General features: G+C 38.9%; 3 protein-coding genes across 5 annotated transcripts; 2 read left to right on the forward strand and 1 right to left on the reverse strand.

Annotated features, from left to right (window-relative positions):
* Positions 1–844: 844 nt before the first annotated feature.
* Positions 845–7,053, forward strand: steap3 (STEAP family member 3, metalloreductase). 2 transcript variants are annotated; one of them, XM_016230955.1, is made up of 5 exons: positions 845–1,110; positions 1,847–2,339; positions 2,422–2,952; positions 3,052–3,216; positions 5,646–7,053. In XM_016230955.1, the coding sequence occupies exons 2-5, from the start codon at positions 1,854–1,856 to the stop codon at positions 5,916–5,918; spliced, it is 1,455 nt and encodes a 484-aa protein (XP_016086441.1). In that variant the 5' UTR covers positions 845–1,110; positions 1,847–1,853; the 3' UTR covers positions 5,919–7,053. The 2 variants fall into 2 exon arrangements, with proteins under 2 accessions (XP_016086441.1, XP_016086442.1); XM_016230956.1 differs by lacking the exon at positions 845–1,110 and having other exon boundaries at positions 1,695–2,339.
* Positions 5,850–8,610, reverse strand: LOC107549781 (UPF0538 protein C2orf76 homolog). Of its 2 annotated transcripts, XR_001604601.1 has the most exons (6): positions 8,226–8,610; positions 8,047–8,097; positions 7,931–7,968; positions 7,611–7,692; positions 7,311–7,437; positions 5,850–5,922 (listed from the first exon to the last, which is right to left on the reverse strand). XR_001604601.1 is itself a non-coding variant. In XM_016230958.1 (5 exons), the coding sequence occupies exons 1-5, from the start codon at positions 8,353–8,355 to the stop codon at positions 7,361–7,363; spliced, it is 378 nt and encodes a 125-aa protein (XP_016086444.1). In that variant the 5' UTR covers positions 8,356–8,610; the 3' UTR covers positions 7,072–7,360. The 2 variants fall into 2 exon arrangements, 1 of the variants encoding a protein (XP_016086444.1); XM_016230958.1 differs by lacking the exon at positions 5,850–5,922 and having other exon boundaries at positions 7,072–7,437.
* Positions 8,611–11,737: 3,127 nt separating this feature from the next.
* LOC107549782 (acyl-CoA-binding protein-like) lies at positions 11,738–15,631 on the forward strand. The gene is made up of 4 exons (XM_016230959.1): positions 11,738–11,861; positions 14,692–14,809; positions 14,917–14,979; positions 15,151–15,631. Exons 1-4 carry the CDS (start codon positions 11,853–11,855, stop codon positions 15,222–15,224), a joined length of 264 nt encoding a protein of 87 aa, XP_016086445.1. The 5' UTR covers positions 11,738–11,852; the 3' UTR covers positions 15,225–15,631.
* The last annotated feature ends 842 nt before the right edge of the window (positions 15,632–16,473 follow it).

Genomic DNA, 16,473 nt, shown 5'->3' on the forward strand with positions numbered 1-16,473 from the left:
CGGTTAGAGCCGCACGGGGAGTCGGCGGAGCGAGAAACCGCCTCGTCGGGTAACAAGCCTGCTGTGCTCATGCTCGCCGCGTCCTTATCGCGGCCGTGCAGATGTTTACAAATGTAGGATCCGGATCAGCTGAGTCCGCTATGCGGGTCTACAAAATAGAAGCTCCAAGGACTATGGAAGGCCGTTAGGGCCAAAACGTGTGCTGTCTCGCTCACCTCTCATTTTTGGAGTTGATTTACCCCTTCACAACTTGGCTATGGATTAGTGTAGTAAAATTCAGTAAATAATTAGTTTAGCTGATGTTGTTCTAATGCCCCATTACAAAAAAAAAAGCCTAGACAGCATAGGATAAACAACAACAACAACAAGGGTTCAAACAGGGGCATAACATGTGGGTATAGGCCCGGGCTGATTGTGCCTTCACCAAAGGGGACCTTTTAATTGAAATGAGGGAACAAATTCTTAAAAAAAAAAAGTAAAAAATTATATATATATATATATATATGTATGTATAATTATTATAGTATTATAATTATTATATGTCTAGTTGTAACCTATATATGCTCTTTTTTTATTTTTAAAGTCATTGTTCAATCTACATTTTTTAATAAATCCTGCCCTTTACAATTCTTGTCTGTTGTTGATGTGCTTGAGCAGAACGCCACACCAGTAGGCGGTGCTAAAGCTCCACGGTTCAATATGGTTTCCAAAGTGATAGCACAAAATGACGCGATAACGCGTAATTACATGTTAAAGGCTGATTTATACTTCTGCGTCGGACCTACGCTGTAGCTTACGCATAGACGCACACCCATACGCCGTAGCCTGACGTGCACCTGCCCGTGGCGTAGTGCAGTGCACGTCTCTTGCCGTCATGGATTATGGAGCGCAAAGGAATGGAGGGGTCTCGAGACGTCCTCTCAGATTGATCACTCGGACCAATCAGCTGTTAACCTGACGCTAGAATTTAGCAACGCTCCGTGTGTGATAAGAAATGTCTTTTTCTGCACGGTCTCATATCTCTAGTGCACAGTTACAGAAGCGCCCCGGTTATACAGTCCTGGAACAGCACAGCACAGTCGCCAGAAAAAGTGGATTTATATGAAAGTGGTGAGTACATTATAAATCAGCATGTAGTATAATGTATTTTCTGATATGGATAAATAATGATGTTTAAAAAAAATGTAAAAATTTAATGTAAAAGTTATTTTGTCAAGTGCTGTGACTGAGTATTGAGAACGTCTGTACCCCACCCTTTCAGTAGAAGCGAAACCACAACTCATTTGAAAGGCGAAAAGAGAAACTATTAACAATCTCAACAATAGACCTAATAACTAATAAAAACTTTAACACCACCATCATCAACAACAACAATAATGTCATCCAATGTTTATTTAAAAAAAAAAGAAATCCAATATTTTTATAGGCAAATCAGCCATGTAGAATTTGTGTAATTTTGGCACGTTTAAACATTACGTAAATATTAAATAAACATACAAACAAAAACAGGGCTAAATTATTGAGTGTAAAATTTAGAAAATGTATGTTTTCCTGTTATGCTTTATAAAGGGAAAATATTGTTAGTTCCTGGGTGTCAGAATTTTGTGGAATGTTAAATTATTTTGATTTGGTGTAATTTTCATGTGGTGCACAAACCACTAAAACAAATTATATTTTTTACTGCAAGTTACACACTTGTTCTAATGAACTATATATGTTAATAGCTCTATCTCTAAAGAATATGGAATTTGTGCCTTTATTACTTTAATGGTAATGGGACAGCAGTTTGGAAATACCTAATTATATAAATGCATATCATTTCCTAAACTCACACTCATCTTCTCAGGTTTATTATGGTGGAAGATATGACAACTCCTTTGCTCTCAGACTCTGAAGCCCCTGCTGATGCCCTACCTGTATGTCTAACTAGCCCTACAGTGGCCATACTCGGTTCTGGAGACTTCTCTCGCTCACTGGCTCTGCGGCTGGTGGCTTCTGGTGTGCGAGTGGTGGTTGGGAGTCGCTGTGTGAATCGCATCCCATCAGGACTGTTCCCTGATGCAGTGGAGTTGAGGAACCAGGAGGGGGCAGTATCACAAGCAGTGTGCCTGGTATTCATGGCCTTGTTCCCCGAGCATTACTGCTCCTTGCTGGGGCTACAGTCTGCACTTGCAGGGAAGGTGCTTGTGGATGTAAGTAACGGCGCAGAGATGAATATCCATGGGCCGTCCAATGCAGAACGGCTAGCTGAGCTGTTTCCAGACAGTCCAGTGGTCAAAGGTTTTAACACGGTTTCAACCTGGGAGCTGCAGACTGGGGCTCATGATGGAAGCAGACAGGTAAGGGCTGCTGTTGGCTTATATGTATTTGCTGAAAACAAATACAGGCTTATTTGAACTCTGTGAGTTTCTACCTTTATAGGTCATGATCTGCAGTAACAGTACAGAAGGGAAGAAGAAAGTTGTGCAGTTGGCTCGGCAGATGGGCTTCCACCCAGTGGATATGGGTGGCTTGTCTGCTGCTCGAGAAATTGAGGTAGCCCCATTGCGCCTATTCCCATCTTGGAGTGGCCCGGTTGTCGTCACCTTCCTCCTTTTTCTCTTCTTCTATGGCTACGGTTTCCTGCGGGGAATTTTGCTGCCATTTCTTGCACAAGGAGGACACAATGCTTTCTACCGTCTCGCCCTTGACCTGGTGAACGAGAGCCTGCCAGCAGTAGCCTTGGTGACCCTGGCACTCGTATACTTCCCAGGATTGTTTGCTGCATGGTTGCAGCTCTGGAGGGGCACCAAGTACCAGCGTTTCCCATCCTGGTTGGACAACTGGTTGCAGCGGAGGAAACAACTGGGCCTGTTGAGCTTCCTTTGTGCAGCGTTGCATGGTGTCTACAGCCTTTGCCTGCCACTGCGCAGAATCACACTGCACAGGCTTGTCAATACTGCCTACAGACAGGTAAGCCAACCTGAATATAAAGATCTTTAAATGTTTAGTGTGTCACTTAAAGTGCCTCACAGAAGTAGTGTCTGCTGTGTGTTTGTCTGAATGTATCAGGTTAAAGCAGGTACAGAGGAGCCCTGGGATGAGCTGGGTGTTTGGCGATCTGACTTGTACCTTTCTTGTGGAGTGTTGGGTCTTGGTGTCCTCTCTTTACTGGCCATCACTTCCCTTCCCACAGTGGGCAACACTCTCAACTGGAGAGAGTTTACGTTTGTACAGGTGAGGCCATGCACACCATAAAAGTGTTTCCCAATCCTGTTCCTGGAGGCACACCAGCAGCGCACATTTTGGATATCTCCCTTCTCTGACCCATCCTTTTCAGGTCTTGGTGTCTCTACTGAGTTGAATCAGGTGTGTTTGATTAGGAAGAGTTCTATAATTTGTACTGTTGGTTTGCCTCCAGGAACAGGGTTGGGAAATACTGCTGTAACACATTAATCACATATAACTACTTTAGCAGGAGCTTTGGTGAACCACTACCTACTAGTGATGGGCGCTTTTGAAGCACTGCTTCTTAGAGCTTTGGAATCTTTGCTTTCATTTGTTTCGAAACAGTGGCTCGGAGTCACATGATTTCAGTAAGTGAGGCTTCGTAACGTCACAACTGTTTCGAAATTTCAATGGTTTGCTGACAACCACTGAACCAACGTCTTTAGTTTTTACCTGATCTCGGATCAGTTTGATACATTTGTAGACATTTTTAATGAGACATTTGTGTAATTAAAAGAATTAGTAGTTAATAGTCTCTTATTGTCCGGTTTAGCCAAGCTGTCCATAAAACAAACAAAACAAGCCCTGCAAATGAATAATAATTATTAAAAAAAAAACATTATACAGACACTTCACATTTAATGGTATTTTATTATTTAATGTATTATACTTTCAATTAAACATTTGCAATGGGTTTGTAAAATGTTTTTTATGCATGTTATGGCCTGAGTTTTTGTTGCATTTACAGTTTTGACCAGCAGGCATCACCAGTGTGTGGTGTTTTGAGCACATCGAAACAGTGAATCATTTTGCGAAGCAATTGGTTCAAAAGCTTGAAAAGGTTTGCTTCTCCCATCACTAGTACCTACTCTGCTTTAACCAAGGATAGCTAACCCTGTACCTGCTACCTGCAGTTAAGTTCAACCCTATTCCAACACACCTGCCTGTATTTTTTTAGGCAACCATGAACACCTTGATTAGATTGTTCAGATGTGTTTGGTTAGAGTTGGAGCTAAGCTTTCCAGGAGCAGGGCTAGAACCTGGAGGGCTACCAGTTTAGCTCCAACCCTAATCCAGCACACCTGAAAAACTTTAATGGTGTGTTGGAGCAGGGTTGGAACTTAAGTCTGCTTGGACCCGCTGTCCTGCAGAAATTTTATCCAACCCCTCTCAAACACTTCTGAAGACCTTGAGTGTGTGTTAAAACTCAGCAGAAAAGTGGGGCTGTTTCTCAATTCTAAGAATGCAAAGAACAGATTTGCGTTGTTGTGGAGACCCTTCTTGCCAGGCTACCTCAAAAGAAGAAACTCGAAAGAACACTAGGACACAAAACGCATATTTGTGAGAATTGAGATGTTGTGATCTTGTTGCTCAACTGACAGTCACAGTACAATAAATAAATAAACAAAAACATTACAGATGACATCTTTTGAAACATTTACTTATTTTTTATATTAATATCTTTTAATTTTGCTGCGTACGTGTATAAGAGTGTGTGTGTCTATTAAATATAACCTATACTTTGCCAATTATAAGAATTTTAACTATGGCAATAAAATATATTGCAGGCTTTCTCCATTTCTTTATCACTGTTGCTCAACTGACAGTCACAGTACAATAAATAAATAAACAAAAACATTACAGATGACATCTTTTGAAACATTTACTTATTTTTTATATTAATATCTTTTAATTTTGCTGCGTACGTGTATAAGAGTGTGTGTGTCTTAAATATAACCTATACTTTGCCAATTATAAGAATTTTAACTATGGCAATAAAATATATTGCAGGCTTTCTCCATTTCTTTATCACTTTTTTTAAATGTATGGCAATCAAAACGTCAAATGTTTACTTTCACAAGTTTGCAGTGGGAATCTCTCATCTTGAGTGAGAACAGGAGACGCTTATATGTCATCCACCCCCAAATGACTTCTGGGATTTCTAATTCTCTCAAGTCTTCATGCAATGCGTACTCAATATTGGTAACCGGGTAATTTCATGCGTCCTTGGTACTTGCTTTCTTGAGTATTTGAATTGAACTTCAGCAAGGAACACAAGGATGCAAGTTTGCATAGGAATGCATATTGAGAAATGGTCTGGTTCTCCAGGTGCAGGGTTGAACAAACCCTGTACATGCTATTCCAAACAATATTACAAGCCTAGTTTATACCTGGTACCTGAATTTCCAATGTGCATGGTGCATTTGATCCGTCACATTACATGTTGATGTAAATCATGTCTAGCTAGTTTTGGTGCAACAACTGATAGTTGGTTTTTAGGTTGGGAGGAAACATGGAAATGGTGCTCTGATATTGACCAGATAGTGTGGCATGATTTCATATGTACGTAATTTTGGCAATGTCTTTGATTAGCATATTCAACCCAAAAGCACAATCATAGCTTTTTGAATGACGTTTTCTCTCTTTTCATCCTTTAGTCTGGTTTGGGCTACATTGCTCTGACTCTGTCCATCATGCACACACTCTTCTTTGGCTGGGATTTTACCTTCCACATTGAGGCATATCCATTCTACATGCCGCCAAGCTACTTATTGGCTGTCGTTGTACCCTGCATTGTTCTGGTGTGCCGTTGCTTCCTGTTTCTGCCATGCATCTTCACCAGACTGACACGAATCCGCCGCGGATGGGAGAGTAAACGCAACTGTCCAGTTTTACAGCACCACCATGTGGAGGCTAATGGAATACCATAGAAGTCTGGGAAAGAATACAAGAACACATGCGTTTAAAAACTTTTTGTAATTAAATACTTATAAGTGTTAAGCAGATATACAGTTGGAAGTGTAGTGGTCAACAACACACAAGTGATCAACACATTACACCCAATATGCACTTTTGCCAAGTGGAAATTGTTGATAAATATTCTTGAGACTAGTTAAATTCTGACTAGCTTAAGTCAGCCTCATCTAAAATGGGAACAATAATGATATGATGAGACTGGCAAATTTGTCTCATCTTCGTAAGGCTAAAAGTAAAGACAGATATGATAAGGTACATTTTTATAGTCAAGTTGAGTGTTCTGAATGGAGGTTAGTGTTATTAGGTGCAGTGTGCATCAGCTGTGATCTCTCAGAAGCACAAAGACTAGAGCTCTGCTCACACGCACACACAGTACCTTCAGCTCTCCATTTCTGTTCCCTATAAAAGCCATCAGTGTTTTGTTTTGATAGTTGAGTCTCACAACTATGCATAGACTCAAAACTCGGGTCTATACCACAGTTTTAGCTTCAGAAAAAAAGATTTGTACCGAGGTACTGTAGCCTTCAGTAACTCCTGACTGAATTTTTCCAACTCTCTCTATGCACTTAAAGGACTTAACACATGCCTAATGTTATTATTATTATTATTATGTCAGTACCTCAGATGATTGCCCTCAGGGCCAGTTACTGTGTAAACTCAATTTTCACACTCAATCTGTAACAGGAAGGCCAACATTATACTGAGTACCAATAATGACCATGCCATGACTGCAAGTGCACTAGAAAACGTATTAAGTATTAATACGTTTAGTTTCACTTGGTTTGACTGACTGGCTGTTGTTACTGCGGATGAGCTACAGGTAGGAAGTTTTGAATTGAACTTTTAATCAAAAGTGTTGCGAAAACATGATTCACATCTTCAACTTTATTGAACAAAATGGCAACCAACTTCCAAGGTGTCATTTAAACCAAACAAGATATTTGGTACCCGATTTGTTGTAAATGAAATAAAAAAAGAATTGGCATTCGAAATGCACATTTCGGCACTGAAATGTACAGTATTCTTACCTAAGAAGATAATTGCACTTGACAACATGAAAACATCTCCCCTCAAAATTTGTCAAACTATGCTGAAAGGGTACCCGATTTGTTGTAAATGAAATAAAAAAAGAATTGGCATTCGAAATGCACATTTCGGCACTGAAATGTACAGTATTCTTACCTAAGAAGATAATTGCACTTGACAACATAAACATCTCCCCTCAAAATTTGTCAAACTATGCTGAAGCTATTTGAACGGTAAGAATAAATATAAAAAGTATTGCTATAAATGAAATTAAAATTGATGGTTCAATCCCACTTGAAGAGCTTTTCACACTTGCTTGCCTCTGGCGAATAAATACTCCAAGACCTCTTGTGTTGCATCCTGATCGTCATCACCATTCAGTCTTTGGATTGGCTTTGAACTTTTCATAGTCGGCCATTCTGAAGAAGGCAAGTTCTGTCTCATTGGCTGTGAGGAGAGGAAAGGTGTTGAAATAAAGAACTGAGCTGGTACAGGTTCATTTTTATGTGCACACGAGGAAAATTTATTACGCATTAAATCAAATATTTAATTTAATGCAGCATCCTATAAAAATGTAATCTGCACAGAATCATGAAGCCCTAAATATAGTTTTTACATACCAACGCCACATGCTCCTAACCCGCAGCCATCACGAAGAATCAACTTTTCATCATCCTCTAAACTCATTACAAGCTCATTCGTCTGAAATCATGAAAAACAGATATTATTATTAAGGTTACATTTACTCATTTTCTTAATTCAACCATTTGTCATAGGAATTAGGTTGTTTCTAACCAATCAAGTATACATTTCTAAACTTTTGTGAAATAAAAAGAGCAGAGTGATCATGAAAGGTTTACGGCAGCAGTTTTTAAACAAATGTGATCATGTCAATATTACATAATTTATGCCACAAGTTGTTGATCTGATTAAAAGCTACCTTTGCGCCATGTGCCTGGTGTATGATTTTCATTGTGTCTGCAACAACACAGCAACAGGATGTTAATGCAATAACTGTTCATCTTATTTTTGATAAAGCAGTAAATGTAGACTTACCATAATCAAACTTCTTAAAGGGCAGAGGCAATCCAGCTCTTGTTGAAACGTCTTAAAAGAGAGAAGTGCATTAGTTTAGCTCTCATTATTAGTCATTGTTTAATATCAAACACATCTCATTTACTTTTTACAAATAAACAGGTGAACTCTTGTTACAATCGGTTGCCATCATGTCTAACCTTGCTTAACAAATGTAATAAACTCCTCCACCGTCTGATCTAAACTAACGTCTTTGTAAACCACCGGTTTAAAGTTGCGATGCTCGAAAGATCGAACCAGACGCACTGCCAGAACCGCACTTCCACACATCTCGAGCCGATCACATTACAAACCACATGCAGAGGCCACACAGGATCATTAAACAGTGAGCCTAGGCGTAAATGGAGCCTAAGTAAAATTAAGGAGAGCAGAACACACGCGCCCACTTCACTATTTTATCGTACTTCTGTAATTATAAAACTAATATCGGATCGTTTTCTTCCAGCATGTTCTGAGAAATGCAATTCTAGACCAAAATAGCCGCTGCGTCGATCAGGTAACAGACAAAAGCAATAGAGCCGCTACAGCATGTGACACATTCAATGCGGAAGCAAAATGGGAACGAAAAATAAATACGTCTCCACGGTCCAAAACAAACCGTTGTGTTCATATTCTCTGGCTTGTTTTATGAGCAGCCTGTTGTTTTTTAAGCACTAAATGTTCATTTATAGATCTATTTATCCTTGTCAAAAATGGAATGCAAATTAAATATCTATTTTAGTTTGGACACTGCGTCCAATTGAGATTTTTTTTTTTTTAATCTTCTAAGAATGAAATAAAATGTCAAATTCATGGTCTTGAGAAAATATGGCTTTGCTGTTTTCGCATGAGATTATTTCCCAGAGGACTTGACAGGAAGTTGCATAACTGACAAATCAGATTGGATCTAACTATTTCAGCTATTTCAACGCCCTTGCAATGTACATTTTGGTGGCATGACACCAAATTTTCTAGTTAGGGCACCACAGTGGCGTACAACAATTTTAGCAAACATCCCAGTATGACTAAACCAAGTCTTTGTAGAAAACGAAGCGTTTGAGAGAGGCGGGGCATAGAGGACCTACAATAATGTACAGTATTTGAAAAAGAATGTGTTTTTTGAACATTAAAGCATGTCAACATATTCTGTTACACCAAATACACAAAATAATGATCTTTAAAAAAAAGCATCATATGACCCCTTTAAGACTTGAAACATTTCAAATAAAGATAATTGTTTACCAAGTTCAAGCAAGATTAAGATTGAGAATGATTCTCACAAAACTATATTTTCTTCAAGAATTTTCAAGATAAATTAAAAAAAAAAAAAAAAATTCATAATTCACAATTTATGTATACAGTGCAACAGAAAAACTGTTAGGGAAAAAAATAAATGTTACATTTGTTTAGAGCTTTTTTCTAAAACTACAAGTCAAGCTGCAATACCAAACAGGACCACACGGAGACCGCTATCCATAATTTCCACATAAGACCGGGCGCGGCCATTTGTAATTTTTATGGGTCTGGTTTCCGGCCTCATCTGCGTCTAGCTATTTTTAGCTGTAGAAAACTGCTCGTTTTACTGCTTGATATTGCAAATTGGTGTGTCTTACCTTATTATTTTAATGTATTATCTTAATTATGAGCACACTGGTTTGTACTGCAAACAGTTTTACCGTTTACTGCACGTTGTTATTCTTCTCGTTATTTCCCTACAGCGGCTAATGAACCGGAAGTCTCGCACATTCTCAGAAAACGGCTTACTTCCGTTTTGAAGAAATTTAGTGGATACCTAACCTGACTGTATATACTGTAAATATATACAGATCCATTCAGAATTATTAAACAGAGCAAAGCACAAATTAATAAAGCAAATAAAAACATTCTGAATTTGTGTAATGTGGTGATCTGAAGGCAGCTCAACATGACCAGTGAACAGCTCCTCTGTCAGAGTGAGTGTTGATGCCCAATCTTTAACAGACATCTTGCAGATCGTGTGCTATCTGGGCTGTAATCGTCTTTACCTCCATTACAATCATCATCCATCAAAACATTAGTATGTTAACTATGCAAAAAAAAAAAAAATACTACACGGTCAGTTATCAGGCTGCTGGTCAACCATGCTACAGCTAAAAGTGCTACCGCCAGACCCGTAGATCGGTTGAATGTATTTGAAAACGGTAAAACTCAACTGTTTAACTCTAGGGGAGTTGGATAATGAGCCTATTTTCAAAAATAGTGGAGTGTTCCTTTAATGTAGCGTTCGGGGAAATTCCATTAAAAGTGATTCATGTTCTATTCTGTTTTAAGGCCCGTTCACACCTAGGACAATAAGTTCTAATTCTATAAGTATTTACACTCCAAACGTGTCTAAAAATGTAATACAAAAACACCTGGGGCAAGTTCAAGCTCAAACCGGTATGCACCGTTTTGCTACGGTTTCCGGTTTGAACGACATGTTTCCTGGAAACGGTGTGCAACGTTGTGCAACGGGGTTTGAGATGTGTTTTCTCTTGTTTGGTGGGTGTGTCAAAAATGTCAGCCCAATCAGCAGCAGCATGTACATAAACCACACAGTATTAAAGAGACAGCTCGCACAATGTAATTAACATCCAAATAAATTCACAAGAGCAAGTATATTGTTTGCACATGTTTATTTACATTAAAGGCAAAATAACTGAAATAATAAGGGCACAAGTATAGATCTGGAACTTCTTTAAGTCTGTCTAAATATCATTTAGTAATTGCAATGTATTCTATTGTGTGCCAAATTCTGATTAATGTAACATAAAAATACCATACATATTTATATATTTTGCTATTGTATTGTGGAGTGACACTTTAATAAGCTTCTCTATACCCCTCTGATTATATAATGGTAAATATTACAATATCATAGCACAACAACAGTGATCAGCATTAATGATAAGCCGAATACTCACAATAAAAATAATAAGGTCATATAGATCATAACACAGGTATCGGAGGTAAGAAGTGGATTGTTCTTCACCTGAAACGTTTGTCTTTTCATCCTGAAATGCGAGGCAAATGTTGGATCACAATAATTAGGAACCACAGTTTCCACAAATCCCTTCATTCGATTGAGATGTTCTCTTTTATTCTGGAGGGCAAGGGCAGTGACTGTAACATCGAGCGTATTTTGCAGTATTAAACACGTACTTATACCGATTTCATCAGGCTCCGAAAATTCTTCAAAAAGAACACAAAGAATGGCCTTCTCAGCTGCCATAGCTGCAACTCTTGCGTCATCAGAACAGGGTGTTCAACGCACCACCGTTTCCGTTTAAAAACATTTTGCAACGTTTTTGTCAGGGCTGAACGCAGCCCTGGTTACATAAACCTTTATTTGTATTTTAGTTATATTTGTGGATTGTTTTTACATACATTAACAATAGGCCACCTCATCAAACTAAGGATCAGTTGTTTGTCCAAACCCCTAAGTTCAGAACCACTGATTAAAAAAAATAAATAAATCATAAGACACCTCAACTTCTGTTGAAATGAGTAGCTTCTCTTTGAATAAAGGCATTTGCACAATACTCTTAATCTGGCATCCCTAGCGTGACCCTGTGGCCCAGTTGAAAGACCTACATTTCAGTGAATTTGATTGGATACATTGCGCAGTACATGCCCCAGCAGCCAATAGAGTGCAAGGGGGCGTGGCCACGGGCGTGCCAGCCCATACTACAGCAATCGTCGGAGTATCGCGCTGCCGTCACAGCGGGTCTTCAAGCATATCATTGTAACAGACTGAAACATCTACAACCATGTCCGAGGTGAGTATGTGCGAACAGGGCGCCTTTGTTTCATTTGAGAATTGTATTTAAAACTCGTATAGAAAACGACATGCTGTTCATATGAGCGCATCTGGGTATTTCACATGGCTTAAAGAGTAATACTGATTTACCTCGATCGAGAGAGGTAAAAGTCAACTTTGCATTACATGTAGTAAGTGACACTGGAGGGCAATAATATGCATGCAGAGCTGAAGACAGCGCCATGTCTGCGTGGGTGTGGCGTGAAGTGTATTATAATATAGAGCGAGCTTTTGTGCTCCGTTTGCGCTGTTTCTTAATCGCTGGCTTTTACACGCGCTACACGGACGCATATCGCCGCGTCGCGTTTTTACGAAACGGGTGGTTACCCCAAAAAGTCATGTGTGACTTTCTTCCGCTGAACACAAAACGAGATGTTGCTAGCCTCAGTCACCGTTCATTTTTAATGTATGCAAAAGCAATAAGGAGTGAAAGGCTTCTGTTGTTTGCACTGAAGAATGTCATATTTTGGAACGACACGAGGGTCAGTAAATGATGACAGAAAATACATTTTTGGGGGTGAAAATATGCAAATACAAAAAATGCAAAAAAAAAAAAAAATTTGTCAGTTAAAGAAGGTGTGAGAAGTGGGTCTGTATTTAGTCGTTATGCACTGAAATCTGATAACATGTTATAGCAACGATAAGACTGAGGTTTACTCGAGGACGTTGTGTGGTTACTGTAACAGGAAAGAAGATGAAGGAACAGAAGCTGCTCGATGATGAGGAGCCTTAGTGCGCATGGCACGTAATTGGGTCAAAGAATCGCAGGCATAGTAAAGTGTGTGTGATTGATTGAGAGAGAGAGAGAGATGGATGGAGTTTGACCCCCGTGATCAGAGATCTGCTAAACCCTTTTTAATGTGTGCTGGCCTTTGTGCGCATGGTCACATAATCAGTTCATGTCTCCTGCCAGCGTTATGGAGGAAGACCAAGAATGTAAAGTGGCCATGAACAAAATCTTTTCAGTCCTTTTTGTAAGAATGAGAACTGAATGCATATCGATGGAGAGGTTTCACTTATCCTTAGTCTGCTTTTTGTATTCAGTGCAGAGCGGATTCTTAAATTAAAGGAACACTCCACTATTTTTGAAAATAGACTCATTATCCAACTCCCCTAGAGTTAAACAGTTGAGTTTTACCGTTTTCGAATCCATTCAGCGGATCTCCGGGTCTGGCGGTAGCACGCTTAGCATAGATCGTTGAATCTGTACCGCCAGACCCGGAGATCGGTTGAATGTATTTGAAAACGGTAAAACTCAACTGTTTAACGCTAGGGGAGTTGGATAATGAGCCTATTTTCAAATAGTGGAGTGTTCCTTTAATGTAGCATTCGGGGAAATTCCATTAAAAGTGATTAATGTTCGATTCTGTTTTAAGGCCTGTTCGCACCTAGGACAGTAAGTTCTAATTCTATGAAAATAGAATTAAGCAACTATAACAATAATGACACAGAGGAACAATATTGGTGGAATCACTATCAAAACATTTTTTTTTCTAGCTGATAAATGACGAAACATTTACAGCCAGTAAGAATCCATCCAATTAGAAACCGAATCCGATCTCAAGCATTGTAAGCGGCAGACAACAAAATTGCCGCGAGTGCTTAGGTTAAACAGAATGTTATTGTTTGTTGATGTGAACTCCAAGCCTCCTTACACCGCTGAGTTGAGGCTGCTTGAAATTCAAGACATGAAGCCACATAAAAGCCAGACTAAATTATGCCTGCTCTGATCCACCTCCGTATCAAATTATACAGCTGTAATATTTGTGTAAAGATGTCTTTACACAGCCGAGTTAAGGCTGCTTTGTGTCTGCTCAAAATGTGTAAAGATGCAATGCCGCATAAAAGCCAGACTAAATTATACCTGCTCTGATCCACCTCAGTATCAAATTATACAGCTGTAATATTTGTGTAAAGATGTCTTGACACAGCCGAGTTAAGGCTGCTTTGTGGCTGCTCAAAATGTGTACAGATGCAATGCCGCATAAAAGCCAGATTAAATTATGCCCGCTCTGATCCACCTCCGTATCAAATTATACAGCTGTAATATTTGTGTAAAGATGTCTTGACACAGCCGAGTTAAGGCTGCTTTGTGGCTGCTCAAAATGTGTACAGATGCAATGCCGCATAAAAGCCAGATTAAATTATGCCCGCTCTGATCCACCTCCGTATCAAATTATACAGCTGTAATATTTGAGTAAAGATGTCTTTACACAGCCGAGTTAAGGTTGCTTTGTGTCTGCTCAAAATTTGTAAAGATGCAATGCCGCATAAAAGCCAGATTAAATTATGCCTGCTCAGCCCCTAGTATCAATGCATATAGTAGTAATTGCTAAGTAAATGCCACATCAGAAGTGCTTCTGTGCCACCTTTTCAGTTATGCCACCTCTGAGCAGCATTAACTTATATTCCTCTTCAGAAGTCTTTAGTCTTGAATATCACAAAGTATCACCAGTGTCTAATGAATCGCTTGTTAAAGGTGAAACAAATCTACACCGCCGCTGTAGAATCCATAGTAGCACAGCAAAAAAGTCATAGTTGTGAAATCATTAGAAAACATGAATGATTCATTAAAAGAATCACACACTCCTGGGTTATAGGATTGAATCAGTCTGATGAATGAACTCACTCATTGAACTGCAAACTATCTGTGATATCTCAACTCTGTCTCACAATTTTTGTCTACTTGAGGGTTGTGAAACTTAAATCAATATCGCTGACCGATTGTCCTTAACAGAGCATGTGTTTGTAGAGTGTTCTCTTGGCTCATGTTGTTGGTTTTTTCACAGGCTGAGTTTCAGAAAGCAGCAGAGGAGGTCAAACATCTGAAAACGAAACCAGCGGACGCTGAGATGCTGGAAATTTACAGTCTGTACAAACAGGCCACCGTAGGGGATGTTAACACAGGTGAGCTTTTCCTTATTAAAAAATTAAAGTGAATAAATAAATGTGGCCTAAGTTTATCTCTAAATCAAAATTGCAGCTCTACAAAATTTTTTTTTTTTTTTTAACAGCTAGACCTGGCATGTTAGATTTCACTGGCAAGGTCAAATGGGATGGCTGGGAGGCCAAGAAAGGTCAGTTTCTCCTCCCTACCAGCAGGGGGCAGGGAAATATCATTTTACATTTGTGTTTTTTCAGCATCTTAACATACAAAACTGTAAATGATCTGAAGAAGCTGCTCATTGTGTGTGTGTGTGTGTGTGTGTCTTAATCTCTGTCTGTTTTTCTTCTCTTTCACTTTTCAGGTATGAGTCAGGATGATGCATTGAAAGCGTACATCGCAAAGGTAGAGGAGCTGAAGGGGAAATACGGAATCTAATAAACTGAACCCATCATGGCCAGCCTGCCTTTACCTGCACTGTCCTCCCATAAAAACGCCTTAAGGCCTCCAGTGTGTCCTCTCACACGGGTGTTACTGTTACACCGTAGCACGCAGACTCAGTTCTGTGTGAGAGAATAGGCAAATTCCTCTCAGGCCAAGAGAAATCATCCACCAGCAACCATGTAGTGAAAAGCACAAATTAATTCAAATTTATACAATGCCATAAAATCACTTCTTCTAAAACCATGTTTGCTCTGTGTTTTCGTACAAACGCTAAGGAAAACGTGTTGGATTTCCCTTAAAAACTTTGATGTTTGACTTTTTTTTTTTTTAAGTGAGACCCCATGAAAGATTTTGTGATTTAAAAAAATAACCTGATCAAATAATTAAATGGATTTACTGTATGAGTGTTGTATTTAATTCATTGATGATGTAGTTGTGCATTTCTGTAAAATAGCAATATTCTATACGATAATTGAGCTGTTTTCCTGAGACGGATTTGATAATGTGTCTGGCTGTAACTAATATCATGTGGAATGAGTTGTCCATCATTCCTAATACATAAAACCTTGATATTATCAATGTCCTATCAGTCATTTGATTGTAGTTATGAAGCATTTGCTCACATCACCTGACCGGACATTTACAAACACGCAAGGGCTTTAAAATATTTCACTCTAGTTCAATGGGTTTATGTGGTAGATGGGTGTGTAGCCATCAATGAAAGGTTTTAATTGACCATTTCCACAGTTGTCCATGATTTCTATCCTACCTAATGTCTTCACCTCAGTCTGGAAAGGGCTCAAAGTCTTTTCGCTATAGACTATAAATTGCATAATTATGTTTTAGGTCACAGTCACCCAAAAGGTGACTTTGGCCAGTCAGTAATTTTTATAATCATCAGTTTAGATAATTAACAATTTCTGTGAAGAGAAACATTCTTAGCAGAGTTTAAGGCCTGCCTTTAGCAATAGCTACATCGTGCTTGATGCCAACAACAGATTATTTTACTAATTACTTAAACATACTAGTTCAACTACTACTATAGTGACTGGTCAGTGTTTTAAGGTTGTTGATTTTTTTTTACTAGTAAGATATAGCCATTTTAATAATGTCGAGTGAAAAAACGAAAATAAATATGAACTTAGTTATTTGTTAAAATAGTTCTAGCAACCTATAGTTAGGCTACTGGAAAAGTTTATAATCGGATCAAAGCCCCACAAAACTAAAAATGGGATACTATAGC

The sequence above is a fragment of the Sinocyclocheilus grahami genome, unplaced genomic scaffold (assembly GCF_001515645.1).
Source record: "Sinocyclocheilus grahami isolate Dianchi unplaced genomic scaffold, SAMN03320097.WGS_v1.1 scaffold380.1, whole genome shotgun sequence".
Classification (NCBI taxonomy): Eukaryota; Metazoa; Chordata; class Actinopteri; order Cypriniformes; family Cyprinidae; genus Sinocyclocheilus; species Sinocyclocheilus grahami.